This window comes from Chaetodon auriga, chromosome 24, assembly GCF_051107435.1.
Source record: "Chaetodon auriga isolate fChaAug3 chromosome 24, fChaAug3.hap1, whole genome shotgun sequence".
Lineage (NCBI taxonomy): Eukaryota > Metazoa > Chordata > Actinopteri > Chaetodontiformes > Chaetodontidae > Chaetodon > Chaetodon auriga.
In genome coordinates, this window is record NC_135097.1 from 16,951,460 (window position 1) to 16,979,356 (window position 27,897).

At 42.4% G+C, this 27,897-nt stretch overlaps 2 protein-coding genes across 6 annotated transcripts in view; both read right to left on the bottom strand.

Moving 5' to 3' along the window:
- Positions 1-16,980, bottom strand: part of map4k2 (mitogen-activated protein kinase kinase kinase kinase 2) — a 30,426-nt gene extending 13,446 nt beyond the window's left edge. For all 4 annotated transcript variants that reach the window (XM_076725180.1, XM_076725178.1, XM_076725179.1 and 1 more), the window contains exons 1-13: positions 16,697-16,980; positions 8,892-8,949; positions 8,042-8,132; positions 7,690-7,754; positions 6,893-6,948; positions 4,688-4,735; positions 4,534-4,576; positions 4,305-4,377; positions 3,427-3,558; positions 3,210-3,272; positions 2,991-3,072; positions 1,634-1,750; positions 1,360-1,438 (exon numbers count right to left, since the gene is read on the bottom strand). In XM_076725180.1, the coding sequence (XP_076581295.1) occupies positions 1,360-1,438; positions 1,634-1,750; positions 2,991-3,072; positions 3,210-3,272; positions 3,427-3,558; positions 4,305-4,377; positions 4,534-4,576; positions 4,688-4,735; positions 6,893-6,948; positions 7,690-7,754; positions 8,042-8,132; positions 8,892-8,949; positions 16,697-16,789 (1,000 nt within the window). In that variant the 5' untranslated portion in view covers positions 16,790-16,980. The remainder of the gene's footprint in view (positions 1-1,359; positions 1,439-1,633; positions 1,751-2,990; positions 3,073-3,209; positions 3,273-3,426; positions 3,559-4,304; positions 4,378-4,533; positions 4,577-4,687; positions 4,736-6,892; positions 6,949-7,689; positions 7,755-8,041; positions 8,133-8,891; positions 8,950-16,696) is intronic.
- Positions 16,981-18,111: 1,131 nt separating this feature from the next.
- Positions 18,112-27,517, bottom strand: men1 (multiple endocrine neoplasia I). 2 transcript variants are annotated; one of them, XM_076725546.1, is made up of 10 exons: positions 27,351-27,517; positions 25,501-25,973; positions 25,193-25,401; positions 24,697-24,825; positions 23,916-23,956; positions 23,683-23,770; positions 23,095-23,231; positions 20,407-20,551; positions 19,542-19,715; positions 18,112-19,423 (listed from the first exon to the last, which is right to left on the bottom strand). In XM_076725546.1, the coding sequence occupies exons 2-10, from the start codon at positions 25,934-25,936 to the stop codon at positions 18,893-18,895; spliced, it is 1,890 nt and encodes a 629-aa protein (XP_076581661.1). In that variant the 5' UTR covers positions 25,937-25,973; positions 27,351-27,517; the 3' UTR covers positions 18,112-18,892. The 2 variants fall into 2 exon arrangements, with proteins under 2 accessions (XP_076581661.1, XP_076581662.1); XM_076725547.1 differs by lacking the exon at positions 27,351-27,517 and adding an exon at positions 27,077-27,195.
- Between the last annotated feature and the right edge of the window lie 380 nt (positions 27,518-27,897).

Sequence of the window (27,897 nt, forward strand, 5' to 3'; positions counted from 1 at the left end):
GTGCCAGTCTGTCTGTCAGCTGGTCCACCACCTTGGTCCAGACTGAAACTCAGCTCAACTGAATTTAACAACTATTAAATGGATTTTGATGAAATTCTGGACAGATATTCATGGTTTTCCAGAGAATAAATCTTTACGACTTCGCTGATGCTCTGAATTTTCTGCTTGTGCCACTTCTCACTGTGAATAGCCTTTGCAGACGCATTTGTATTGGAGAAAGCAGCGTGCGCCTTCAAAGGCCCATCTTGGTCAAACCGAGGCGCAGGTGTTAAATGTGTTTGTGGTTTGTGTGTCTCGAACTAGCAAGCAGTATGTAAGGGGAGCAACACATTGATTTATGATATGGGACTGGGCAGAGTGTGAAGCCAGATTGTCGCACCAGAAACACACCGCAAGAACCCTCTTGGCAGCGCAGCAGCATGAAGTCACTGCAGTGCACAGACGTCCCACTGTCTGTCACACACCAATGGCATGTTCCTCAGTGCCATCCTCTGACGCAGCCTCCGTCCCACATGTGTGGACGGCTTACAGGACGAGGGCAGCCATCAGCAGGGTGACTGAGAGGCTTTTGTCCTCATTCATATTATGGAGATTACAGCACTGAATACTGGAGTCATAGCAGACAATGAAGCCACTCTTCAGCAAGTACAACCAGCGTACAGTATATTTAGACATGCATGCATACAGTTGCATGCATGGTCGTCAAGTGCACTTGCACGTACAGTGATTGCAAGGAACAAATAGTATTACTGTGCTATATTTAAGATATGTGTGGATGATCTATTCACTGGAATGATGAGCGTGAGTGTTGGTTTGCAGAGGTATTTTGCAGGTATTTTGTCATAAACTGATGTATTGGACAAACTTCTTCTTGCAAACAGTCAGTCCATCTGCCCTGCATATCTGTGAATCATCTCTGGCTATAGCTCAGTTTGCCAAATACCAGTGAGCACAGCTTTTGGTTTTGGTCTGTATGAACACAATGTTACCAAACCTGCCAACCTCACTGTGTCGACAAGACTTTGGGAAACTGTGGCTACTGTCTGCCAAGGGACAGTTAGAGCATCCAACTCCCCCTGAAACCACACGTTCATTTTTACATTTCTGTTTGTGTATACAGAGAAAGCCAATAAGTGTTTTTTCCCAAAATGTTGAACTATTCATTTTGGAATGTATTCTTATTTGTTGTCTAACCCACAGCCAGTCAATATCAGTTTCATTTCAGTGTGATTACAGACACAGTTCCAGGACATGTTTAGCCGAACACAAAGAATGGGCGGACAACTCCCTATTTCCCAAAATGTCCGAGTGTTCCTTCAAAATGTGTCGATGTGTGAGTGGATATGGGTGTGTCCTCACATTGTTCTTCAGACAGGGTCCTCTCAACAGGCAGGTGTTTCCCTGCTGACTGAATCTTGTCAGGAGCCACTTCCCCAACCTGTCAACACATCACAATTATATGAGAATCCAGCAAAAACACTGCATCTGCCTTTCTCTCTCCTCCAGCATGTCTGGGTTCTTTGTTGTGAGCATGCAGAACAGAACTTTATTCAGGAGTCACATAGTAACACTACATGCTGAATGCATGATTAAGCACTGCAACAGTAAATATCACTATCCTTGCAGTACTGACCTCCAGCTCGTTGTCGTCCATGCTGTGTATGTGGGTGGTGTGGAGCTCAGGGTTGCTGGCCATGTCCAGCAGCTCGATGACCAGGTTACGGGTCAACAGCTGAGTCACAAAGGGATGCTGAAGGAACAAGTGACAGATCGTGACCATGAACACGAACAGAAAAGTATACTGACCTCAAAAGATCATACTGACCTCAGAAAGTGGCGTCAAAAAACTGAACATCAATCTAAACTAACCGGCCTCCTAATTACTGTCATGGTTGAAACTGAAATCTGTGAGGGGACATTGCGAAGCTGGTTCCAGACCTCAGAATCACCACTAACGTCTCTGATTTGGGACAACAACTAGCAAATACTTTTCTCATGGATTCATCCGACAATTATTTTTAGGATTATTCAGTTCATTATTTTGTCCAGTCTGAGTCCGAGGTGACGTTCTGTCCAACTAACCAAATCAAAAGATAAAAAAAAACAAAACAATGAAGTCAACAACTGGAATGCAGAACATAATGTTGACCATACTTTGGTGGTTTTACACAAAGCTACTGTCTATTACTGTTAATTTCACAAAAGTATCTGTATTTGGATTTACACTGGAAGTGGTTTGGCCTTCACTGGGAGTTGCCTGATTTCTCTTTATACCTTTCACATATCTAGAAGTGTAGCTGTAAATTCATAAAATAAAAAAGCATGAAAGGTAATTGAATCCCATCTCTGAAACTATAAAAAAAAGCCTGGACTGAGGTTGTACTGGGAGGAGGCCTAAAGTGTCTCTGATTAAGAAATAAGAACGCAGTTAGCAGAAATGCGCCAAAACAGGTTACAGGGTCATACAGCGTATTAAAAAAAAGTTGGTTTGAAGTGTCTTTGGTGTAAAAAATAAGAGAATGCCATTGACAAAAATTGAAAAAGCTGTCTTGGTCTTTTACATGCACTTTAAGGCGGTGTCTAACCTCAGCTCATTAGTTTCTTGTCTGCTAAACCACGCAAAATTTTCAAAGTCCTAGACTTTAATCTGAGATCATGACAATAACCTGTACATCTGTCATCCATTTCCATGTCACTCCCCTCCTCTCCAGCCCCCTCACACCCCCAGGACAGCATGTTCATAATCTGTATAGTGTATTCAGATTCGGTTATATTGCTTTTCTACTGGGTAGCTCCGGCTGCCCTGAAGTGGATGAACATGAGGTTTTTATTTCCACACTCACTTCTGTGAATATGTGAGAGTTAAAAATAGGACTTTATAAGAATAGGACTTTATGAATAGTGCATATATGATGTGCAGAAGAAGTGTGGAAGACAGATGGCTGATTAACTGGCGTTCATTAATGAAGAGCTATAAAGAGCAAGCTCACCTGCAGCAGAGTCTCAGCTGAGGGCCTTTTACGAGGGCTTTTAATGAGAGCCATCTTCACAAAGCTTTGGAAACCTGCAGACCTGCAGGGAGAAGAGCGGAAATGGACAGAGTGTGAATGAATTGCACATCAAGAAGATAATGATAAGATTGAAGGAAGGACAATTGTTCCTTAAGACACGCTGTATGATTTTAAAGGTATGCAGACAGTTAAACTCACCACTTAGTTTTATCCTTTAGTCTCGGAGGCTGGAAGTTGCTCTTGGACATTAACATCAGTGCTCTGAAACATTGTTTTAAATGTCACCGGTTAGAAAACGTCTTGTTGTTTACATGTAGTTACGGACCAAGAATCAAAAACAAAGCAGGCGGAGTTCATTCAATCTGTCCGTTTCCAGCCGTTTGAGCTCGAGTCCCTGTTGTCTGTGCTGACTCACCTCATTGGGTGGAGGTCAAACATGGGGGGCTGGAGCTCAGCCAGCTCAATGGCAGTGATGCCGACGGCCCAGATATCGCACAGGTGGTTGTACCCACCCTTCTTTTCCACAGCAGCCACCTCTGGAGCCATCCTGGACAGATGAAACGAAGCAGAGGAGATAGAAAAGGAGATATTCACAGTATGAAGGAGACCATGGCCTTTCACTGATGCTTTAGTCTCGACCAGACACTGAGGTCCACCTCTGATATGACACATTTGTTTACTCATTTTGTGTTCAGCTCAATTATTTATTTAAGTACGTGCACACATAAAAGGGAGGGTTTTGATTTGATTTGCTCTCATTGTACTGACCCACCGTCCAAAGAACAATTTACAGGAAGTTGGAAATTGACATAGAACTAAAAACAAGAACAACAAAACTGAACAACAGGTAGATATGAAGGTAGATACAAAATCAACACAAGGCTTTTGGGCGTTTTAAACATGAAGCTAGACATTGAAGTAGTTGAATAATAGGTGCATATATAGTAGGATCAGTTCATTGTTGGTTTGGATATATGGACAATAAGAAAAATATTGGATATATTGGATTGAGTTAAACGAGTTCATAATATTAATGGATTTTTTAATGGATTCCTTCAGGCAGCCTCCTCCATTATATGTGTGATATATGATGTCACTCATGTAAATAATAAATATAACACTAATAAATACTGCTGTAAAATATTGTCTAGCTGCAGCCCTCATCCAAAACATACTGACAACAGTAGTGTGTCACTCTGCAAAAACCCTTACAGGCAGAATCCAAATCTGCCTGGTGCTGTAAATAGACAGAAGTGAGTTGAGGTCAGGCGAGTGCAGCTTCCTTCATCTTACCAGTATGGAGTTCCTATAAAAGACTTCCTTTTGGCCACGGAGGCACTGATCTCTGCTGCCACCCCAAAATCAGCTAGACACAGAGGAGACAGACAGGTCACACAGGGACTGACAGCGGTTAAAGTCCAGTATAGATGCTCCATTTAAACACATCTGAAGAGTGTGAGTAGTTCAATAGATAATATAGTGTGTGTGCATGTGTGTGTGTCCAACACAGATCACCACTGACCCAGTTTCACGTCTCCTCGCTCTGTCAAAAGGATGTTGGCTCCCTGAGGAGACAACACACACATACTGGTCTATGCTTGTGTTCACATGATAACTCAATATAATAATGTATGATCACAATAACACAGTCACAACTTGGAAAAAAACTGCTTTACCTTTATGTCTCTGTGCATTTTGCCAGTTTCATGCAGGTGATACAAACCCTGGTAAAAGCAAAGAATGAAAATCAGATGAACTATGTCCAGATTTTTTTGCTTATACATCCTCTATTATTATTTTTTTCTACAGCTGTCAACCACTGCACAGGTGAGAGGCACAGCTGGATTAACCTTTAGAGCAAAAACACCCGGAGACCAGCCAGTGCTCCTCACTGCAATACCACTTAGCTCCAGGTTTGCATGTGTCAGGTAGTTGAGTGAATGTTAATTAAGAATATGCACCATTTGAGCACAGTATGAACAAAGGTGATGTCTTCAAACTAGATTTGAGACAGCATCCCTCTACAAGACAGAGACATAAGATTATCTTATAATGGATTACCCGTGGATACAATCCTCCACAGAGCACATGTCATTCTCTGTTGTGATACTGACACAACAATATGAAAAATATAATTTAAGCAACATTTTATATAACGTAACTGGATAATGTCAGTTTCCAGCAAACCGAATACATGATCATTCAAAGTACTAATCACACAGATGCAAACCTTCAAAACAATCCAATAATGCCATGAAACGTTCCTGCTCGTTGATGTGCAGCATTGCCTGAGGTTAAAGGGACAGGCACCTTGGAATAAACGTCTCACAGTGTAGATATGCGTTAGTTGATACTCAGTGCTGCATGAGTACTTTCTGCTACATTTGACTTCTAATATTTCTGTACTTTTACTTAAGTAACATTTTGAAGGCACTACATTCACTTGTAACATTTTCATTCATTCATTCATCTTCTATACCCGCGTATCCCTTTCGGGGTTGCGGGGGGCTGGAGCCTATCCCAGCTAGCAGTGGGCGAGAGGCGGGCTACACCCTGAACCGGTCGCCAGCCGATTGCAGGGCAACACAGACAGACATACAGACATACAACCATTCACACTCACACTCACACCTATGGACAATTTAGAGTCACCAATTAACCTAATGAGCATGTTTTTGGTCTGTGGGAGGAAGCCGGAGTGCCCGGAGAGAACCCACGCATGCACGGGAAGAACATGCAAACTTCACACAGAAAGTCCCTGCCCGACCCGGGGATCGAACCAGCGACCTCCTTGCTGTGAGGCACGCGCACTACCTGCTTTGTAACATTTTACAGTGTGGTATTACTACTTTCACTCAAAATAAGAGATCTGAAAACATCTCCCAGTGCAGTGAGGTAGTGGCACTTATTAATACCAGGACCTCATAGAACAGCATGACGACAACAGTGAAGTACTATGGGTAAATTTCATAAACAACAATCATCTTTCAAACTAGATGAACTTGTGATTTACCACATAGTTGTGTAATTTTAAATTTCACCAGGACTTATTTCGGCCTGTTTATTCCTGCTGGTTTAATGTTTTCTTACGTCATTTATTCATCCATTTCAGATGTTGCTTGGCATGGAGCTACAGGCGGATCATTTGGGTGCTATTATAAGTCAGTGATCAGTCATCATGTCTTTTACAATGGTTATACCGAATGAATGAATGAATGAATACAACATATTTTAAACCAGGTGTAACTCAAAAAGCCTAATCTTAGTTTTAATATATTAATGTAATAATGAATACTGGTGCACACTGCGAAACAAAATAAAACATTGGATGAAAAGGAAAAGTGAAACAGATACACAGAGCAGTGAACATAGGCAAAAGAAAAGGAAAAACCAAAGGTACATTAGAGAGTTTATATGTAGACGGCAAAGCATGTCACGATGAGGCCAAAGGCAGTGGACTGTTTCGCTCTGTGATCATTCATAATCACCAGTTTATTTGGACAAGTCTCAAATGGGACCAAAATGTGGATAAAGTCATTAAGCACATGAGGGAAATCAGCCAGACAAAACCTTTACGTATCAGTCGCTCTCTGGGTTGTCTTCTCCTTAATTCAGTGTCACATTTTTTGTTGTCTTTTAAGCCTGATCAATAAAACCTTGCAGTGAGCAGAAGGTCAAAATACAGACAGTCTGCCATGTTCTGCTGTGGATTCTGTTATGCTGCAGCAGCATCTACCAATACAGTATATTTAGTGGTCTGGCAAAGTTAAATACTATTTAGCTCTTCTGTGGCTGGGAAAAACACATGACTCATTCTGTCAACAGTGTATCTTTAGAGATTTCCCAATGCAACAAGATGCCTTTCACCCAATAAGCCTTACCTGGAGGGTTTCTCTGCACACGTACGCTATCTGTTTCTCCTTTAATGGACCCGTCACTGTGAAGAACAGTTTGATTAATCACTCAGACTCGAGAGGAGGGGGAAAAAGACAGAGGCAGCTCGATGCATTTCTTAGAATAGAGCAGAACGAGCTTTTCGGAGTTCCTCCTTCCACATCTGTTTTACAGTGAGGACAATAATGTCTCAAAATTAACGTGGTGATTGCAACAGCAACAATTTGGGGCATGTGTCTGCTGCGTTACCCAGAATAAGATGAGAAGATTAATGTCATGCCTGTGAGAGTCCAGGAAGTGATGAGCCTAGCTTAGCATAATGACTGGAATCAGTGTTAGCATAGCTTTGTGATAACAACTTTAAAACTGCTTCCTATATTCAGAAGGTGTACAAACAGAAACGTAATAACAGATAAAAACGCAGCTCTCCAGTGTTTGAAAGTGCTCCTGTTCTCCAGCTGAATTAGAGTTTAGACTAGTTTCTCTTTTATTGGAAATTGGAAGTGTTCACCAAGTGAGAGATACCACAGCTGCAGCTACAAATATTGCAAAGAGGCACTAAAAGGCGGCAAAGTTGGAGTAACAAGACGCGTCCCACTGTTGATCTCTTAACAGGACATGCAGATCTGAAATTGATATTAATCTGTTTCACCTTGCTCTGGGTAAAAAACAGAACACTTCCTCTGTTTCTTTAAATGATAATGTGGCACTTTTGCAGAAAACACTAAAATCAGATGTAACAAGACCCTACAGTCAGAGTTCTTAACATTATTTGGATTTATACCATGATACATGTCCTGAAGTGACCCTCCACCGCAGTACTCCATACAGATCCACAGCTTGGTGTTCCTGGAGAGACACACAACTTTTACACATCGTGCTGTTTGAGACAGTTTTGCACAGATTGTGAAAGACAACACTGAAGCATTCAGCATCAGAAGGAAACGCTCAGCAGACACTCCCTAATACTCTGAAGCTTACACATGCATCACACAATCTAACTCAGCACTAGAAAGCGTGGGAGAGGAATCCAGCAGCAGTGGGGAAAATAAAAGTCACATTCCACATATTTCAGTCCACCAACAATCCCAGGAATGGCACAGAAGTGAAGCGGACGGGCTGGAAACACACAGCACCTGTGGTAGCTGCCGAAGTAGGCCACGATGTTTTTGTGCTTGCACTCCTTCATCATCGTAATCTCCTGTTGGATGGATGTGATGTCATCACCTGAGCAGACAGACAGGTTAGTGAGTGTTAATGCACTGAGTTCTGACAGCTGGAAGACAAATTATATACCAGCAAACCATAGGGTTAGAGTAGTGGGAGTACTGGTATGTGAGGCTGATGTACCATTCACTTAACATCAGGCCACTTGGTGCATTCATGTGCTTATTGATCTTTGTCAGGCAGAGGAGTGTGGTGATGAACGTCGCTCAGATCAGCCGGAGCTGCAGTAGCATAAAGCAGCCTGAGTTAGTCGAGGATGAGTTCGAAAGTTACAGAATTCCTAGGAAGAAGTTCCGTCTTTGTCTTCATGATCTTTAGTCAAACAATTTGGGAAACTTGTCTTCTTGCTCTCTGCATCTAAGCAGAGTAGTGCCATCAACTGGCATCATTTTTATTTAACTTTACTAAAAAGCAGCAGTCACCACAGACACGTCAGTGTGTCTATGTTTATGGCTGCTGACAGTGCTGGTATCAGCCAGTGTCAGCCAGACTGTCATTGCTCTCCAAAGCCCTTTATGGGCCGTCAGGTGTTTCTCATGGAAGTGGACCAATATTGCACTGTGTGCAGTGGCCTCAAGATCAAGAGATATTGATCCTCTCCTCTGGCTTGACTGGAATAAGGAATAATTCCTAAAGTGTCTGACTGTTCATAACTCAAACAATACAGAAAAACAATATCAGGGGGAAAAAAGTCAACCTGTAACTGCTGTTTTTGCAAATAAGCAGCTGTGAGCATGTTGTGTCAAGTCTGCAACATACCAGGGTCTAGCTTGACAATCTTGATGGCTGCCAGTTCAGACGTCCTGATGTTACGAGCCTGAAAGGAGCAGAGAGTATCTGATGTTATAAATGAACAGAATCACATGAATACATTATACTCCAGTAGTAGTTTGTCACGGGATGTCAGGTAAAGCAAGAAATACTATATGTCAGCAGAGAAGGATACTGCACATGCCGTACACACACACAGGAGACCTGGGTCACTGTTGGTGAGGTTTTACGACCAAAGGTGTCACATAAACAATGGCATGCTGAGTTCATTCCAAACCCTGATTCAAAAAGGCCGTAAAGCTAAAGAAGGGTTGAATCCATCCGAGTGGATGTTGAATACACACCTGCTTCTACTGGATGCCTCAGAAACAACTCAGAAACCTGTATTCAGAGCACATGCTGATATATCGCCAGACTCATGGAAACCTGCAACCTGTTAGAGATGCATGCATTAACATCTGAACATAGCGATCAGAATGTGATTGGACTGGCCACACGGCACACGCCGGTGGTATGATATTACATGCTCGCACTGTGCAAATGCAGTCTGTACAGTGTGAAGACATTCTTAAGAAAAACATCCACCGAGGAAGTTGAAAGGTCACCGAGCTCCGTCTCTTCCTGATAGCTTACACAAGCTCGGCAAAAGCTGCAGGTCGTTTTTCCCTCAACATATGACCAAAGATGTCTGTCCATGGTCAGAACGCAAGCCTGGAGCAACTTATTTCATGAAAACATGCAAAGGACCACAGATCATGTCAAGCACATTACATCAAAATACAAATCAGGTATAATATCAGCTGGAAATGGGACTTCATGAGGAACTGACTGCACACACACACATATTTCACACATACACACCTCATCCAGACCCAGTCAGCTTCCTCAGCATCACTTCATTAACATCCAAATCACATCAGATTCAACACGCAGCCTGCTGCTCATTGGCTGGGAGAATGACTCGCAGGTGTCAGCTCAGGCAAGGTGTTCATGCAGATGGGTGTCTCATTGGTATTTGTCTTTAGCAAATATTATTTAGCCCCATGCATTATTGGGCTCTCTGGGATGATCTATCTATCTGGGATCCCAGAGAGCAGAGAGCTCATATACTGTGCATCACATGCATACCCGTGCTGTAATAGAGCACACTGCTGTGGTTTTCAAAGCCTGGGTGATGTGCCTTCACACAGATGGCATCAAGCTGCTCTCTGCCCCACGTGACGCATACTGTGTTTTGCGCAACAACGATAAGTGGCATCGCATTGCTTAACACAATAACCACAGCGGACATGTCAAATAACACGACACGAGAGCCAAGAGAGAAAGTGCAGTCAGGACTAGACAAAAGATAATTACAAGTTCAACACATAAAACAACACACACTTATGAGCATGAAGTATTTACTCACAAATATGCACTTTCTCGTGAACGCGCACTCGTCCATGTTTGATGCATTCATCAAGTCGAACAAAGGAAGCAATAAAACTGTGCAGTTACTCGGGCTTGCAATTCAGAGATGGCGCATTCGTGTTGGCATATTTCAAAAAAAGCAAGAGAGTCCATTGCTGATCTATCACATGCAACACTTTCCAACTTAAGAGTCTGAAGACATTAAGTCCTGGTTGGAGCTTCGCCACCTGCCTGCACCATCAGGATAACAAAACCTGGGCAAATATCCAGCTGCTCTGTGCATCTTGATGATGAAGGACTTATAATTAGCTCAGCCTGCTGTCTTGTGCTGCTTTAACCTTGTATTGATTCCACAGAAAGGGCGAATAGTATTGGCACAAAGAGCTCTTTCCTACTGGCAGACCCAGACAAGCATCACGTGAGTCAAAGTCAGATAGACTGATAGAAATGTCACCTACGACAGACTGAGTCTTTGACTGGCTGACAAAAAGACGCTTACTGTGTGAGTGAAACAGTCACCAAACACATTAGAATGAATCAATTGGGATCCTTGAAGAGTCGTCACAGATTTACAGGCATTCTGTGGTGACATGTGGCTGTGGACAAGTGTTAAATGGACAGTCCACATGACACACTGACCAATCAATCAATACCACAGTCATTAGAAACCATTGTTTGCAGAGCAAAGTCAAAATAAGGTAGAAATGAGTCAAAATCATCTGAAGTTCAAGTAGAATGCTGGTTTTATTCTTTTATTTTTCAATATTTGTCTAGAACTTTACTGTGACTTTAGTATGTTATACCAATATTTAATCAACTATTCAACAAGTTAGCTATAGATCCGGTAACAATGACAAATATTAATAACACAATGTCATGCTATTAATGTGTCAAAGGTTGCATTCAGGTCACACTCACTCCACTTCCATGACTGGGGTGTCAATGGAATTTACAGCTGGACAGTGTCTGAGGTCATTCCTACACGTTAGGTACATTCATCACAGACTGCAGAGCTTTTTTCACAATGGTGCATCACATCAGTGGCGGATGTTGTCTCGAAGCAGTAACACCATGCTTTCACCTTCCTCACTTCTTCCTGGGAACATCAGTCAGATCCACTGAGCGACTGCATTGACGTCAGATGGACTGCTTTTCACTCTGGGCATCCACAGCAAATGAGGCAGCCGCCAATGGGATCAGCAGGTTGTCTCAACACAACCTGTGGCTTGGCTTCATTCACTTCCTGTTTTCTTTCCTGTTCTACCGCAAGCTTCCTGTGACTACAGTGATAGTAACGTCTCTGAGACGGTTTTTACACAGCCGAGCCTGAAATAACAGCCATTCAGGGTTACAAAGCAGGGGGGGAAGCGGAAGCTTTACTGCGCTTTGATCGGGCTCTCAAATGGCCTCTGAGTCACAAATGATGTACAGTCTACAGCCAAACTATAATTTCTTCATAACAAGACCACAGCATTTTGTATTGAATGCAGATGTACTAAAGTCTGTGGGCATGAATGGCCTCTGGAACCAACACGATGAGGGGAACATGGCAACTAAAGCTGCTTGTTGAGGTGAAATGTAGGCTTGCGCTTGTTATTTTGCACTCGTTTAAGTAAGAATATGTGACTTGTGAAAGCAGAATAACAAATTATTCATCTCACAAGCACTAGAACACACCCTTTCTAAATCCAGTGCACTCAGGGGTTCTGCTGCTGCAGGCCTATGACCAGCGGTTTGTGATGGCTAATGTTAGCTAATGCTAGCAAACTTTAGACAGACAGAAGGTCAACCTTGTTGTAGCACAGCGGAAAAGTCAGCCAGTCGTGATCTTGGAACATTAAGTGTGTGAACCACAGTTCATGGTAGTGCACCCAATAAATATTGACGTGTTTCAGTCTGGACCAAAATGGTGGACCAATCAACAGCAGACCGACACAGAGCAGCTTCACGGTCTGAGACAAAACCTGTGCTACAAACACTATGTACTGTATTATAATTAGTACACACTGTATGCACACACAATACACACTGTGCACTGCTTTTTTTAAATGGAAGGTCAGAAATCAGAAACAGCTCTTCTCATAAGTCACACATGGAGCCTCATCAACTCTCTCGAAGCCTTTCATTAACATGGTTCAAACATAGCTCTGGTCAACAGTTTAACCACAACTCTAAATCACTGCACAAGGTGCAGTGTACTAAACCACAGGAGATTAGAGTGACGCTGATGCTACATGCTGCAGCACATCACAAGAGGCGAAGTGAACCTAACCATGGCTGAAAGTGATGGCAGACAACAGCAGATGTCATCTGAAACACAGCCTGCAGAACGGCAGACACGGGCCAAACACGGCCATTCTCTCCATAGGACTTTCTAACTCTGAAAACTGATGCTTTCATCTGGGTTGACTAATCTGCCATCAATATGTGTGACAGCCTGCCACTTGGTCCGAACAAGTGTTTATTTACCTTTACAGCCATGTGTGACACCTCACAGAGTAAGCGCAGGCATGACAACACAATGAGAAGCCTCTGAAATGTTCGAGTGGAGTTCCCCATTTCAGCCAAGCTCTAACAAAGACAAACACACGGACGCGATGACAGATAAACCCTTTTTTTCCTAACAAGGAAAATGTAATGCAGCTGCATGGTGCAATGACTCGACACGTTTTGTGTGTGTGTGTGTGTGTGTGTAAGATAGGCAGTGCATTGGAAAATGAGTCTCATTTCTGTTGATTCGTTTTCATTTCTCACTGTTAATATCGTTTAATGATGGAATGCTTAAAGACTAGTTATACTTAATTATTCCTCTGGTGAGATTTGATTTTCAGAGCTATAGAAATTGTAATTAATCAAAAGGATATTATTTTATTTCTACAGATATTCTTATATCTGTACACTGAGCTTAGCTTCCATTTGATTTCGTGATATATCAATATCATGTACTTTCAGCCTCTCTGGCAGCAGCACTTCTTTCTGAGAAAAGTTCACTTCCTCCGCAGACATTCTGCAACACCACTGCAGCGTGACACATGAAAAAGTAAAGTATGTCTCATAAGATATTTTGACAGTGCTCTATAATCCAGACTTTTGAATTAACCTCCAGGTCTCTGCTACGTCTGTCAGGTTTTGCAGTGATATGAGCAGCTCTTTATATTCACAGTCTCACAGCTAAAATCCATATCTAATCTAAATGAGCGACCCATCGTTTAGAGCCACAGAGAGAGCAGAATATAGGCGAGAGACAAGGCCACAGTCTATCCTTATTGTTCCTTTAACGCGTGATGAACTGCTCCTGTCAGATTTGGGTGTCACCTACAACAAAGACTTCTTTTCTAAACTCCAGCAACGCTCAAAAGTAACACAGGAAGAGATAAATCATACAGAGGCCCGAGATTTTTTGCTTTCTTCCTGGAAAAAATGAATACTGGCACTGATGTCTACATTTACAGTAAAGGCCACGGCTGGATGTGCCACGTTCATGCCATTCAAGGTCTGAAGACAAACATCAGTGGCTTCATCAGAGAGCAGATGACGACTGACAAGAATAAGACAAATCAACAGATAAGAAGAGACAATTTGTATGTATGATAATTAGTAATTCCGGGAAATGGCTTTTAAGGGTTTCTGAAGCCCTGTGAGAAAAGTTAATTACTATTATTATGATCTAATCTCTTGAATTGCCGAGCCATCGCCAGACTGAAGCAAGTGGACACTCGAGGACAAAAACACTCTCCATCTGGACAGGCTAAGGCCGGTCGGAGGCACAGGAGGACATGGATCAAGATGAATATGAGAGTCACACACATGAGCTCCGAGCTGAGTGGCCTCTGAATAACAGCAGTGTAATGAGAGTGCAGTGAAAGCCCACACAGTCACATGTCCAGAGGTTTCACCCTTGACTCCTGCAGTTGCAGCTCCACCAAACCCACCAACGGCAGCAGTGGGAGTGATAATGTGCCATTGTCTGTCCCTGTATGTCGTGCAGTTCCCATTCACAGCAGACACACAGGCTGCAAGATGTGCAGATGTTACTGTGATGCAATGATGGTTCAAAAATGTCAAAGTCAGCTGAACGTTGCTCATGTATGTCAGACCATCTTGGCTACAGTTTGCAGTATCATCTAACGGTGGAGGGATTTTCCATGAGTTCTCGGGCGGCCTCTGTGTCATATATACTACTGCTAAATGCACATTTACAGCTGCATCAATCAATATATTCATATGAATGATGGATGAGTGAATGTGTAATGTGTAAGAGGTCACTGGTAGTGATGAACTCACAGGAAATTATCATCAACTCTGCAGTTCCCCTCAGATCTAAGATGTTTTGAGCATATTTCAGCTCACACATCTACTCTTTGAGTGACTTTCACTGTTCACACATGCAGCTGCATTCAGGAACAGTATTGCCTTGCACCTTTTCACACACGCCACGGCAGTGCTGGAATGGGCGAGGCGAGGGACAGTCAAGCAGATGGTGGTAATTCAACAGTTACAGAGGTGAACCACCATAAAGCTCAACAGAAGAGGAAGAAGAAGATGAGGTAATGCAGGATGTTCGTCTCTTATTACTTCAGGAACAGGGTGGGTGAAGAGCTGTTTTTGTCTGGTGCCACAAGACAGTTTATCAGACAAGTGAATGTTTTTTCATGATCTACTTGAATCTGAATGCTGAGTGCTGGATGCTGAACTGGACAGAAGTAGAGACAAATATGAAGAAGACATGTGCATGAGACTGAGGTGCTGTAAGAGGTGCAGTCTTTGATTGATTACTTTCCGCCCTCCACGTGAAAGCATCTATCCTATCAACAGAAACGTTACTGCTTTCATTCACAAAACAGCCATATCAGCATTTTCCCTAACTGACTCAATATTGACATCACTTGAGGACATTAATCAGACTCCACACAGCTCCCTCTGGAGACAGTGAAGGCTTTTTCCCATATGCAGTAGTGCTGGTGTCAATCGTCTTTAAGTCCACAATTTGAGACTTTTCTCTCTATTTTTATTTCTATCCACCAAAAAGGCAAATATCTGCTACAATACAAAGAGCTGGTCTTGATTGGATGTTCAGCCCAGAGCTTAAGAGTCACAGTTCGATGCTCAAGTCATGACCAAAGCACCAAAAATGAACTGAAAACACATCACTTCCTCTGCCATAGGCGCGTTCTCATGGGAGAGAAACAGCAGAGGCTGTAAAATAGTTGAAACATGTAAAGAGTCCAGCTCTGTAGCAAGTAGAAGGGACTCTATGAACACATGAGGAGCTCCCTGTGCTGTTGCTGTGGGGGTAAAAAAAGAAACAATACAAATTCTTGTGCTGCTTCTGCAGGATGCACAAGGCACCGGGGCGGGTTAGCAGCACAGGATGTTTGCATCCTGACGCTGAAATCATCAAGCGAAAAGAAAACGACACGAGTCAGTTTGCTACTGAACGCATGGGCTGAATGATCTGACGATGTGATATCAATGTGTCAACCATCACAGATTTGGCCACTTACTGTTTATATTGTGACACTGGACCCTTTAGTATCACATTCCTTGATTTGTCAGATACAGGTCTGCAACTAATGCTCATTTTCATAATTCATCTGCCAATTCATGGATGAACCGTAGAATCTATGTAAGGTTGAACAACAGTGAAAAAGGCCACGTTGATGCCTTCAGTTTGCTTGTTGCCTGACCAAAAGTTCAAAACCTTCAGATGTTCAACTGACTGTTTCGGTCTCGCAGAGAAAACCACAAGTCCTCACATTTGAGAGAATTGAAAGTGACTGAAAAGATTAACAGATAATCAAAACAGTTGCTAGTTAATACTACGACCACTGCCACTGTTGACTGATTGAGCTCTAGTCTGTGTACTTTGTGTAGAAACCTTTGACTTTCCAGAAAATATGATAGAAATCAACACTGCAGCATAGAATAACAGTGTGATGGAGACTTTCCTCATCCTCATCGCCCACCCTTATGGAAACAACATGAACCTCTGGCACAACTGGTGCAACAGGCTGGCACTGCGCTGTGTGTGTACAGGAGACACTGGGCCGGGCTTCTTCAAGGTTGATGGGGTTAAAGGGCTTTAATGGAAAGACATGATGACAAGCACTCACACACGTTTCAGATCCATCTCGGAGAAATCCCTCAAAGAATATTAGGCTTTTAAATCTCCTGTAATCATTTTGTTGACAGTCTCCAGCTGACTGTGCAGTCAAAGAGTTTAACTCTTAGAGAGCCAATGAGAATTTGAGTCTTGATGGATCCTCTGAGGTTAAAAACCTCTCACACACAGCAGCTTTGTTCACGCGCTCAAACGTCCTGGTGGAGGCTTTTTGTTTTCTGTCTGAGCCGCGGTGGAAACATGAGGAAATGTTCTCACTCACCTTGAACACATCTCCATAGGTGCCGCACCCAATCCGATGAATTAACTCGTAGTCGTCCAAAGGGTCCAGGAATGACACCCCTATCCTGTCCATGATCGGAGACACGTCTGGGGTCTGTGGGGGAGCCTGGCGGGCTCTCTACTCACACATCCCAGCCGCTGCTGCCGCCGGAGGAGAAAGCAGATGATCACACTCTACCTGACTGACTGAGCGCCTAATGGGAGCTAATTGGGGCTGACTAATTGCTGGAGTATCGATCAGTCTGGCAGACACACACACACACACACACACACTGACAGGACTGACACACTCCGCGAGCATCTGTGCGCAAATGGTCCGGAGTGGTGCTGGAGTCACATCACGCATGAGCAAAGACCCTGCACGCTGTAAAAAATGTCAGGAGCAGTCGTTCACCTCTGTTCTTTCCTGTGTGGTGTTCTTGTATTGCTGTGTCGAGCTTTTCTGCCCGCGAAAACTTTAGAGGTGATAAAAAGAAAAATACTCCCGTAAACCACAATGATAACAAAGCAGGTGTGAATGAGGTCAAAGCTCTCTTACTTAAGACTCTTAGAAAGTCAAAGTTCTCACTTTGCTCATCATTTTGACTGAAGAAATGATTTTGAATCGTCTCTATCTCGATTTATTGTGTGATAATCTGAGGATAAAAATACTAAACTATGGTTTTGCCTTCAAGTCTGATGACGCAGCTTCAGCCGCGGAGTTCTGTTAGCATGCTGACATGCTAACCTAAGATGATGAACAGGCTAAACTGAACTGTAGCTTAAGATAAAAAAGTTCAATATTTGGCATATAATATGAACTTAGTATCCCATAACTGTCACTTACAAAGTCAACATTGTGATTTATTAACAAAAAAAATCAGAAGTCAAAATTGCAACTTAATGTTTGTAGTTTTCACTTGACTTCCATAGTAAATAATAAGTCTGCCCTTTTCAGAACTTTAATTTGTGTTTGAGTTATATGTATGTATGTATGTGTGTGTATATATTTTGTGTGCATATTGCCTTCTGACAGAATAAAACCTAACTGTAATACATGCACTGCCATTCACGAGGACCTGCTATGACAGCTCAGTGTGCAGCTGTGGACTATCTCATAGACATCAGTTACATGAAAAAACACCAAAGTTTCACTTTCGTTTTATCAGCACATGCTCGTCCTTACTCCGGTTCTCTCTTTGTTTGTCAATTGAATGCACATCCTACTCATTTATGCACCAGATTTCCAAGAAAATTGTTGTGAATTGGGTTAAAATATTCTGAGATCATCCACAGGAAGCAAGCCTCCTGCTCTGGTGCAGTGGACCTCTGCTGAATGAAGAGCACGGCACATTTCTCACAGCGCACAGCCTCTTACAGCTCAGTCCCCTGTGAACATCATCAAACCTCATCACATTCTATTTTCATCAGGTCTTTATTACTTGCAGATACAAAAAACAAGAACAAAAACCACAAGTCATCAAGCAAATAGGATGTAGCAGGGCCACCTAGTGTGGCTCCGTCTCAACAGTGCATGGTCTTCCTGGTTTTCTCTAATCATTAGAAATAGGCCTAGCTCAGCTATTCAAAACTAAAGGCCACCTACTTTAGAAAAGAACAAAGGCAAAGTAAGGCAACATAGAGCTAGCAAGAAAGAAGCTGTCAATAGAGCAGAAGTGGACAATGTTACACAGTAACTATCCTAAATGAATCACTTCCAAGGCTCAGTCATGAACAGGTTCCTAATGGTACAAGTTGATATTTACACATCTGTAAGTTGTGTTCTGGTCATCCTCGTTACTTTGGCTTTAAACATCCACATGTAAGTCAATGAGAAGTTAATAGTTGGTGTGCAATTGGCTGCCAATTAATACACAAACTAATGACGAAGTGAGTGCTTACAATCTATCAAACTAGGCAGTTCCCCAGAAAGTCCTTTTTTTTCTGGCGATAGTTGAATAAAAACAGAACGAAATGTTTAATCCTTCAGTTCAAACTTGATATGTGATGATTAACTCAAGTGTGCAAGTCAAATATATTGCTAGGACCTACAAGGATACTGACTGAACTGGACCTCCAGATGAAAACACTGGCAAAAAGTTTCACAAACGAAAGCGAGGTTAATTGGGTGTCCGTGTTGTTGTTCACAGTATGTCTGACAGAGTCCGAAAAACTCCCACTACAACAATCAACATGTCTAGAGCGACTTGCGCTGCCGCTTCATGAAGGACATGGAGTAATCCCCTGCCGGTGTGCTCTTTTGCCTCTTCATCTGAACCTGTGACTGGGCGGTGAGCTGCAGCTTGATGGCGCTGGAGTTCACCTTGGCTGCACACAGCAGCTCCTTCATCCCCTTCATCTTCTCACTCTGAAAGACGACCACAGGACCAGGTGGGGAGGGGGACACCTGCTGCTGGCATGATGGTGAAGACGCAGAGTCTGGGCTGGGGGACTTGGGTTTTCCTTCGGCGTCTCCGCCCCGCAGGCCCTGGGAGGAGCGGCGGCGGCCTCCTCCGTCTCCCACCTTCTTGGGCTGGGCTGCTGCTGTTGCTGCTGGTGGCTGGGTGGAAGGGGAGGTGGGAGCAGCTGGAGAAGGAGAGCTCTGCTCATCCAACTTAGACTCTCTCCTTGGGCCTCGCCTGCGGCCCTCGCGGGGGTCATCGCTGGACTGGTCGTCATCATCCTGGGACTCTGGCTCTTTGGTGATGATCGACACCTTTTGACGCACCTTTGGAATCAGACCACAAACCCATGAACACATCAACACATCAGGCCTCCCTGCTGCAGGCACAGCCTGGCTGTGGTCATTTTGAAGTTCAAAGGTAGAGCTATTCTGGGTTTCTCACCTGAGCATCAAAGCGACTCAGAGACTGAACCAGGTAGGTGGCCCAGCCCACATGAAGGACCGGCGTGGGACTGCCCTCCTCCCATTTACAGATGCCATCATAGAAACGTAGCAGGTGGGCAAAGCAGTCTGAGTCCTGGAGTGCTGAGAGGGCTGCTGCCTGCTTGGGGAATTCCTGAAAGATGGAAGGAGGGGGAGTGGTTAAAAAAAAACAGTTTGGTCCACAGTACACGTCACTTCTACCACATTTCCCCTTGCTGTTTACATGTTATCTGTACGTGGACATCTCATCTAGATGACAGAATAACTCATGTTATTGCAGTGTAAATGCATTAACATGTAGAGCTCTTATGTTACCTGATCAGACAGACCACATTAAGTTAGGGGGAAAAAATCCATTCAAGCTTTCCATCAAAAATCAACAACAAGCTCTTCTTCTTCTGCTGTCTGTCAGCTCAGACAGCAGAGGATGCACCAAGTCAGTTGACAAATCTGCAAAGCGGGACTTAATTACCTAATTTGCATACTAAGATCCAATTAGTGATGAAATAAATCAGGTCGCTCCATGAAACCTACGCAGTGCCTGCTCTTTTCTAGAAATAATTTTCCAGGACTTCTCAAGGACATTTAGCTGGTATGGACTGACTGAGGTCACGCCATACACTAACATGATGCTCTCAGTGGAAATCTGATTTATAAGACCATATGGGAATAACCTTTAGGTGTTTTAATGTCAATACTTTGACTATTATCTCAACACAATGTGGCTGGTAAAAAGAAGAAAAGCAGCTCAGGAAAGTGGTTGCATTGCACCTAAATTAGCTTGTGCTGCTGTACTGCAGCCCCTCTCCTTCTGGAAAACTCACCTTGTCAGCTCCCTCTCCTCCCTCTCCTCCCTCCCCTGGACTCTCTGCAGCAGCAGCCGTCTCCTTCAGCAGAGTGGGGATAACATCGTTTGCAATGTCAAAGAATTCCTTGTAGATCTCCTCGTCTTCGCGAAAATAGTTGTAGCTGGAAGAGCAGGTGAGAAGAGAAGGAAATTTAATAATGTCAAAGAGGAAGACAGACTCTAACCCACAAGATGATCTACTGGGCGTCTTATCCGCTACGAAAGACATCTTAACGTCAAGATGAGATTAAGAGAGGGCTTTTGACATTCTGAAGTCTTTCAGGATGGAACGTTGACCTGTTACATGTTGATTATTGAAGGCACTGCAACAGCCCAGACATGACAAGAAGTGAACTCTTTGTCTTCATAACAGTGGATTCTTTGTACATTATGCAGAAGACACATTCCCTCTTGTGGATGGTGCACAGAGGGCGAGCTGGAATTGAAAAACAATGGGGAAGCAGGAAAAGGAAGCTGATAAATGGGGAGGGAATGCATGGTCTGGTGGGTCAGGGCTGGTATTTTTAGCTGCAGCTCATGAACAGTGTGTTTAAAGGGGTGGAGAGAGCGTGAGGATGCTGAGCTAGACACTTCCTGACTCACAATCTCAACCAGATCTCAATTGAGCGATCACTTTAACACTGATTTTTGAGATACGATGGCTGATTAATGCATTGCATTTAAATTTCTTTGATGCAGTGAAAACACATATGGGTGCACAGTGTGACACAGGTCACACACGTTAAAAAACAACAAAAAAAAAAAAAACGGTCTGTGCGATGAATGAAATTACAGCAGCAGCACCCATGCATGCAGCTTTGCAATGCATGTGTGAGACAGCTGCTTGTTTGAGTAAGGTCAACTGATGCAGCATCGCAATTTACTTTAGTTATTGTCATCTATCGTGCAATTAAAAATCATATCCCTGGCTGCATGTAGCCCATATATCACACCAACTACTACAATTCAATTCAATTACTGTTTTGTGACTGAAAAATCTGCTTAAGTCCAACATAATTAAATCTCTTTGGTCATCCTGTCCAGTGAAAAGAGTGAGATGTGAAAATAGTGTTTTTACTGTTTCTCTGATGCAACCCGAGTGAATTTAGAGTTATTTTACTAAACCAAAGTTAGCAAAGATTGTTGGAACAGTGAAAGATGAACCAAGAAGGTTTTGTTGAGTTCGATTTTGTTTCTGTCCAGTTTGAATGAAGTGTGTTTTTACGATGATAAAATTACTGTTTCTGTAAATGGAATCTGGTGGCTTTGGCGAGAGCGATATAACAGCTGCTTCTGGTTAAACAAAAAGGATCTTACTCTCGAACAAAACGGTCTATCTGTGTAGGGATCCTTTCCATGATGCTATCAGAATAACCTGAGACTGTCAGTGGCAAAAACAAACACTTTCAGTGGACGTAGATTGACGGTGCATGAACACCCTGAGGAATTACATGGCTGCCAGCTGCAGCACTCTCACTCAAGACTTATAATAAATTAATAACATTTTTTTTTTACATTAATCACTTAGACATAAAAAAATATTGGAAAATATGGTCCATAATCACAGATAATATTTGGCAGAATTTTCTCCCAGTTGTCTGGGACGTTGCACATTCAATTAGTGAAAATGAAATGTAGGTCAAGTATAAGACACAGTTAGATTTGATTTATTTTGGAATTGTTTGTGTAGTATGTAGATATCTTAAAAGACATGTTTATGTTGAAATAAATCTACAACTAGTATGTTTTTCATTGAATTTGTTTGCCCTCTTATGGGCATTAAGTACAAGAATAGATATTTGAATGGTCTGAAACAGAGTTTTTTCAGAAGGAATAGTTGACGATCATTTTTTGCTCATTTTGACAGCCCTAAAACTATCCCATAATTCCTATGTGCCTCTGTGTTTCACCAAATTTCAAGCAGAATAGTTGACTGAAGCAAAAACGCAGATTTTCATTCCAAAATGCTTCATCGTCTCTCTGTAGAAAGCGACAATGATAGTTCTATGATCTAACATTTAAAATGAATGTAGTCTACCTAATTAGTTTCTAGGTATACTGTTTTTTATGCATTGTAAAATGGCTGCCATGATATAACTTTGTTTATCATCTTGGACATGAATTTAGACTATTTTATTTTGGATATTATACTATAATATATTATATTTTGGATTCTAATTTTTAGCTGTTTCGCCACATTTCTTTGTGTAAATCACTAATAAGAGAGCAAAAATACATTAACACACAGGGACGATATGTGTGTCTTTACTACCATCTTGTGTTCATCTGGTGAAATAATAACTGAGACTGTTGAGTGGGGGAAGCTACTGTCAGATGACGACCTGATTCCTATAGTGTGTTTACAATACAACTGCCCTGCTGCAAACACCAGCATGGTGAAGCTCGTCTTGGTCAGCTTATGTTGAGACTGTCAGGCTGAATTCAACTTTGTGATTAACAACCTTGGTCTCCAGTCACAGGCTAGATTTTTCTGAGGCCTGAAAAACAGCCGAGAGGAGGTGCAGAAGTCTAGTTTTCTCTCAGACCACTTCAATTACAATATGCTGAAAAGATATTATGGAATTTTTGCCCAATGACATAAAACTAAATTGCCTACCACAGCTTTCATCTGCAGCATACCAGTTTAAAAACAGTGTAAACTTACTCCTGCATGACCTGAGCTGCCTCAGCCCAGGCCCTCAGAGCCTCCCGCACATTCCTGTGTCTGTAGTGGAAACCAGCCAGGTACATATAGGGGTAAATGTGCTCGTTGTTGTAATGCTTCTGAGCAGAACTGACAGCCTGAGAGAGAGGGAGAGAGAGAGGGTGGAAACACAGGAAAAAATGACTTCCTATTAAGACATCCTGATCTACAAAGCTAAACAAAAAGCACTGTGAACTTTCACTGTAAAAAAATCAAGCTGTTGTCCCATTTGCATTAACTTTGAGGTGGAAAAGTACAATATCTTGTTCATAAATGAAATTTGGTGAAAAACCCACAACCAATGGGGGTACTGACTCAGTGGAGCTGGCCCCAACTGGTTGGTTTTGGTAAGTGCATGTCTGATGCAGTGTTTTCTTTGACTGGTCCATAAAACTGTTATAAGCTGAGTTGAAAATAAATAAAAGCTTTACAATGTGTTGTGTGTATTCAAAATCAATAGTTTGACATTTTGGAAAATATTGGAGTCTTCTTCAAATCCTACCAGTCTTACCGCTGTGTGACCTAGTGAAAACCTCTCTATGGACTTACTTTGAGGTGGATTTTCAGGGGGTTCTCCTTGCCTGGGATTGGATCCTGGTCTTCAAGGTCGGCCAGAGTGCCCATGGCCATTGGATACCTGGTACCCAGCACAGAAAAGGAGGAGGTTGTGCAATTTAGCAAGTTTACATACCACACGCTTTGTAGTGGACAGGCAGTATATACAAGCTGTGAGACTTTCAGAGACAATCCATTCCTCACTACATTCAACAACACAGCCTCACCTGTCCAGGTCATCTCGCTCATACAGCAGCCAGAGGAGTTTCTGTTCAATCAGGAAGAAAAAGAAAAGAAAAAACAAGAGAACTTTTGTTTTCAGTTGCTTCCATTTTGCGTTTGATCTACTGTCAGTGAACCACTTTCAGCAAAGAGTTTTCACATTAACAGCCTTCCATTGGCTCAAACGTATAATCCCCATCTTTTCTGGTATGCATCATGTGAAACAACTGCAAGCAGTGTTGAGTTCCATTGATGGTACATCTTAACAGTGAGAAGTACAAGAAATTATTGAAATTGAACTATTATTTATGTTAAAAGAAAGAGTGATGAGTGTGACGTGATTATTGTACTGATGTGGAAATTTAGAAATATACCATATACTGAATTTTTCAAGTGAAATATTAAGAGCACATGTGATTTCAGGTGTATGTTTCCACCATCTCTCCGTACAATGGTTGGGATTAGTGATTTCAGTTTCCAAACTAGACAGCTGCTCAGGAATTTATGGTTGAGAGTAAAGAATAAATAGAATTTAGGGGTGGTCTACCCATATAAAGTCTAAACATGGGAATCACTATCCAACATTACTATAGGAAAAAGACCAACCCATTGTGTCAGTTTATATCTGTAAGAAAATTATTCCATTCTAGACTAGCTCTCTGACATGAAGGTCAAGGCTTTCTCCAACATCAACTGCGAAACTGAAAACTTCGGTGTGTTGCGGAAGATTGGGGAAAAAAACAGACATGTAACAACCCACCGTACACTATGAGGGACAGTGCTCACCTGTTGTAGCTGCAGGAGCTCAGAGCTGTCAGTATGAAGGTCCAGTGAGGGGTTGATGGCACAAACCATGAAGGCCACTTCCATGTTTCTGTCACATTTCATGTAGGATCCCTTGAGATAAAGCCAACTCTGGAATAAACAAACACACAAGACAGGTTTACTGCAATGTGAGCAGCAAAATCACAACATAAATAGCAAATATGGGATATTATTAGCCTGTCTATCAGTCTAGAGCTAAGTCTTTAGACTTTCCTAAAATTTTTATTTATAAGACTGGGATATTTGCTCTCCAGCTTTCTTTCATTTTCTAAATCTAAGGAGAGGCACCTTCATGTTCACTATAAAAATGAGCCCATGGTATCACAAACAGGTCATTTATTCATCACTTTATGTGGTATGTGATTTTATATTCTGAATTTGAACAATGTTTGGGAGTTTCTTTAAATGCTGAGAGAGCCCATCGTTATTATTTCAGGTAACCAGAGGTAGGCCTCACCTTCTCACTGACTCCAGCTGTGACTGTTTGTCCTCGTCGGTCCTCGTTACCCTTTCCGTGCCAAGTCACCTCTGCCGTCTCCTCGCCATTTTTGCCGAAAATCACCCAGGCATGGTCCTCAGACAGTGCCAGGTGGACGTCCTTCAGACCTAGAACCTGGCAGGCTGCTACCACAGCAAATGCCACACCAGAGCTGTCCAGTTTGGTACCTGGTTCAAATTGAACAAAGAATTTGACATCACTAATTCCAACATATAACAAACATTTTCAGAATAACAAATTTAACAGTAAAACTTGAAAAGTCGTACCAGTGATTAGACTGAAGAGGGACTGGATGTGGGCGCGGTCCTTGAAGTAGGAGCGGCTTAAACTGTTCCAGATCACATCTGACACTTTCTTCACCAGTTCCCTGCTGGACCCTGCAACAGTCCTCCGGTACTGGGACAGGTCCACTGCACCACGAATCTGTGCTGTGAAGCGCTCATACAGTGCAGAAATCATGCCCAGCTCCACTGTGGGGAAGCAGGAGTTGGGACAATCTGGTTCCAGTGGTTCAAACCGGACCCCTGGAACATTTATGGGGATGACCCGGTTCACAGCTAGGAAGTGCTCAACAAAACCCAGCACAAGGGAAAGAAGGGCTAGGTCAGGCTCAGACTTGCGGAGCTCAGCATCAAACAGCTGAACCACGCCGTCAATGCCCCGCAAGGGAAAGTGCTTCTTCTGGGCTGAGTGCAAACCCATGATGTCCAATGTCAGTCAACTCAGATGCTCTCCAAACCTGCAGTGTTGAATGTTAAAGAGCAGTCAGTTCACCTGCACAACAAGCAGCAAGTAGGGGTTTGTTGACCAGTAAATACAGAATACTATTAGTTTTATTCTTTAAATTTGTGATTTCCCCCTAAAAATTGCACAATAAAACACATTAAGACTTTCTTGGTGAACGCTGTAAATGCACAAAACGCTGAAAATTATTTACTAGAGAAGTATTGAAAAAGCCAACATGGCTGTAAATGAATTTCTTCATCTTGCATAAGAAGTTACATACTACAGATTTAAAAATACAAAATGATTTTGTTGTTTCATTTTTTCTTATGCTTACTTCAGTATATTCTTCAAAGCAGCAGATGCAATAAACAGCTTTAAAATCTCAAATACTGTTTACTTATATAAGTTACACAAGTGTGTCCTTTCCCCACAAGCAAAGCAACATTTCTTGTCATATTCCAAAAACTGTAAAACGGTAGCACATCCCAAGTTATCAACTTGACTTCATAATTTAGGATTTTGTCTCTATTTTTCTGGAATATGCTCACTGGATTTTCGGTATGGATCCCCATTGTTGAAGAATAACCTCCTTTTCCAGTACAAATTTCTTGTCCTATATTCTTGTAATACTGTCCACAGTATTTAAACTTACCGGCATTAACAAACATCAAGAATCTCGGCTATATTAATTTTCCATATTATCAAAACTACAGTACGGTAAACAAATCAAACATGAACCTGGACACTGACCCACGGCTGAACGGCCTGACTGGTTGCATAATGCCGGTTACATCAATGCCGCTATCAATGGCTATATGGCGCTTTGGTGGGCGGGGCACTCCCACTGCTACATACGTACATTCAATACAAACCTGCAAACAGAAGCTCTACGAGTTTAGTGATTCTCACTTATACATCAAAATCTCTACACAACACCATAAACGCTTAGAGTCTTTCTGTACAGACCGAAATACTCCGTTAGCTTAGATTAATGAATCTGCTAGCCTGGTTGGCTGGTGTAAGCTAACTAGCTAACTTTACTAAGTTAAGTTAACGTTAGCTAACGTTGTCTATATACGCTTGCTGTCGGCGTTAGTTTGCTGAATGTATACTTACTAAGTTGTTTAAATGGCTAAGTGAGATGAAGTGCTGAAATATCCACAGCCAGGAAGCTGTGGCACACAGTTTGATAGCAGCTGGCTGAATGAAGGCTGATGAGAGACGCAGCTAACAAGCTAACAAGCTGCTAGTTAGCTAAACTCACCACTTTTGGATAACGCTTATCACCTTCGCACTGTCGCGAAATACACGGCCAGAATATCCCGCAACTGTGACTCACTCTAAGCTTTTATCAAGGTAAAATCTGACCGATGTGTAAGAGATTACATACCCGATTTCTCACAGACTCAGCCACATGTTTTTGTTTGTGTCCCCTTCTTTTGCCGCGCAGTTCAGTCTGCCCGATAGTCACTTGAGTAGTGCATTGCCAGTCTCAACCTTTCCGTAACAGAGCAGATCTCATAACGCTATGTGGGACCCTGTCGAGTGCAGATGAACGTCGACAGGCCCATCCCTACGGTTTTTGATCTGAACTACTGTGCACAGGGTTTCCTCCCATGTATGCTGGGAAATGTAGTTCAAATGATGTTTTTCGAAAACACCCAGTAGAGGGCAGCATGATGTTATTAAGTGGGATATTGCTACAAAATGGAACAAAGGTAACCATTACATAATGGAAAACAGGCTTATGGCAAACCACGCGGTTTAGAATTGTATAAAATTGTACTGTACCTGAACGATATTGTTAAAAACAATGTGACTACGGCTGGCTTTGTTACAAACAGCTTAAATACACGCCATTTAATTTCAAATCAAACCATAATTGAATGTTGAATAAATGACACCAAAATGTACATTTTTGGTCATTTACTCAAAAT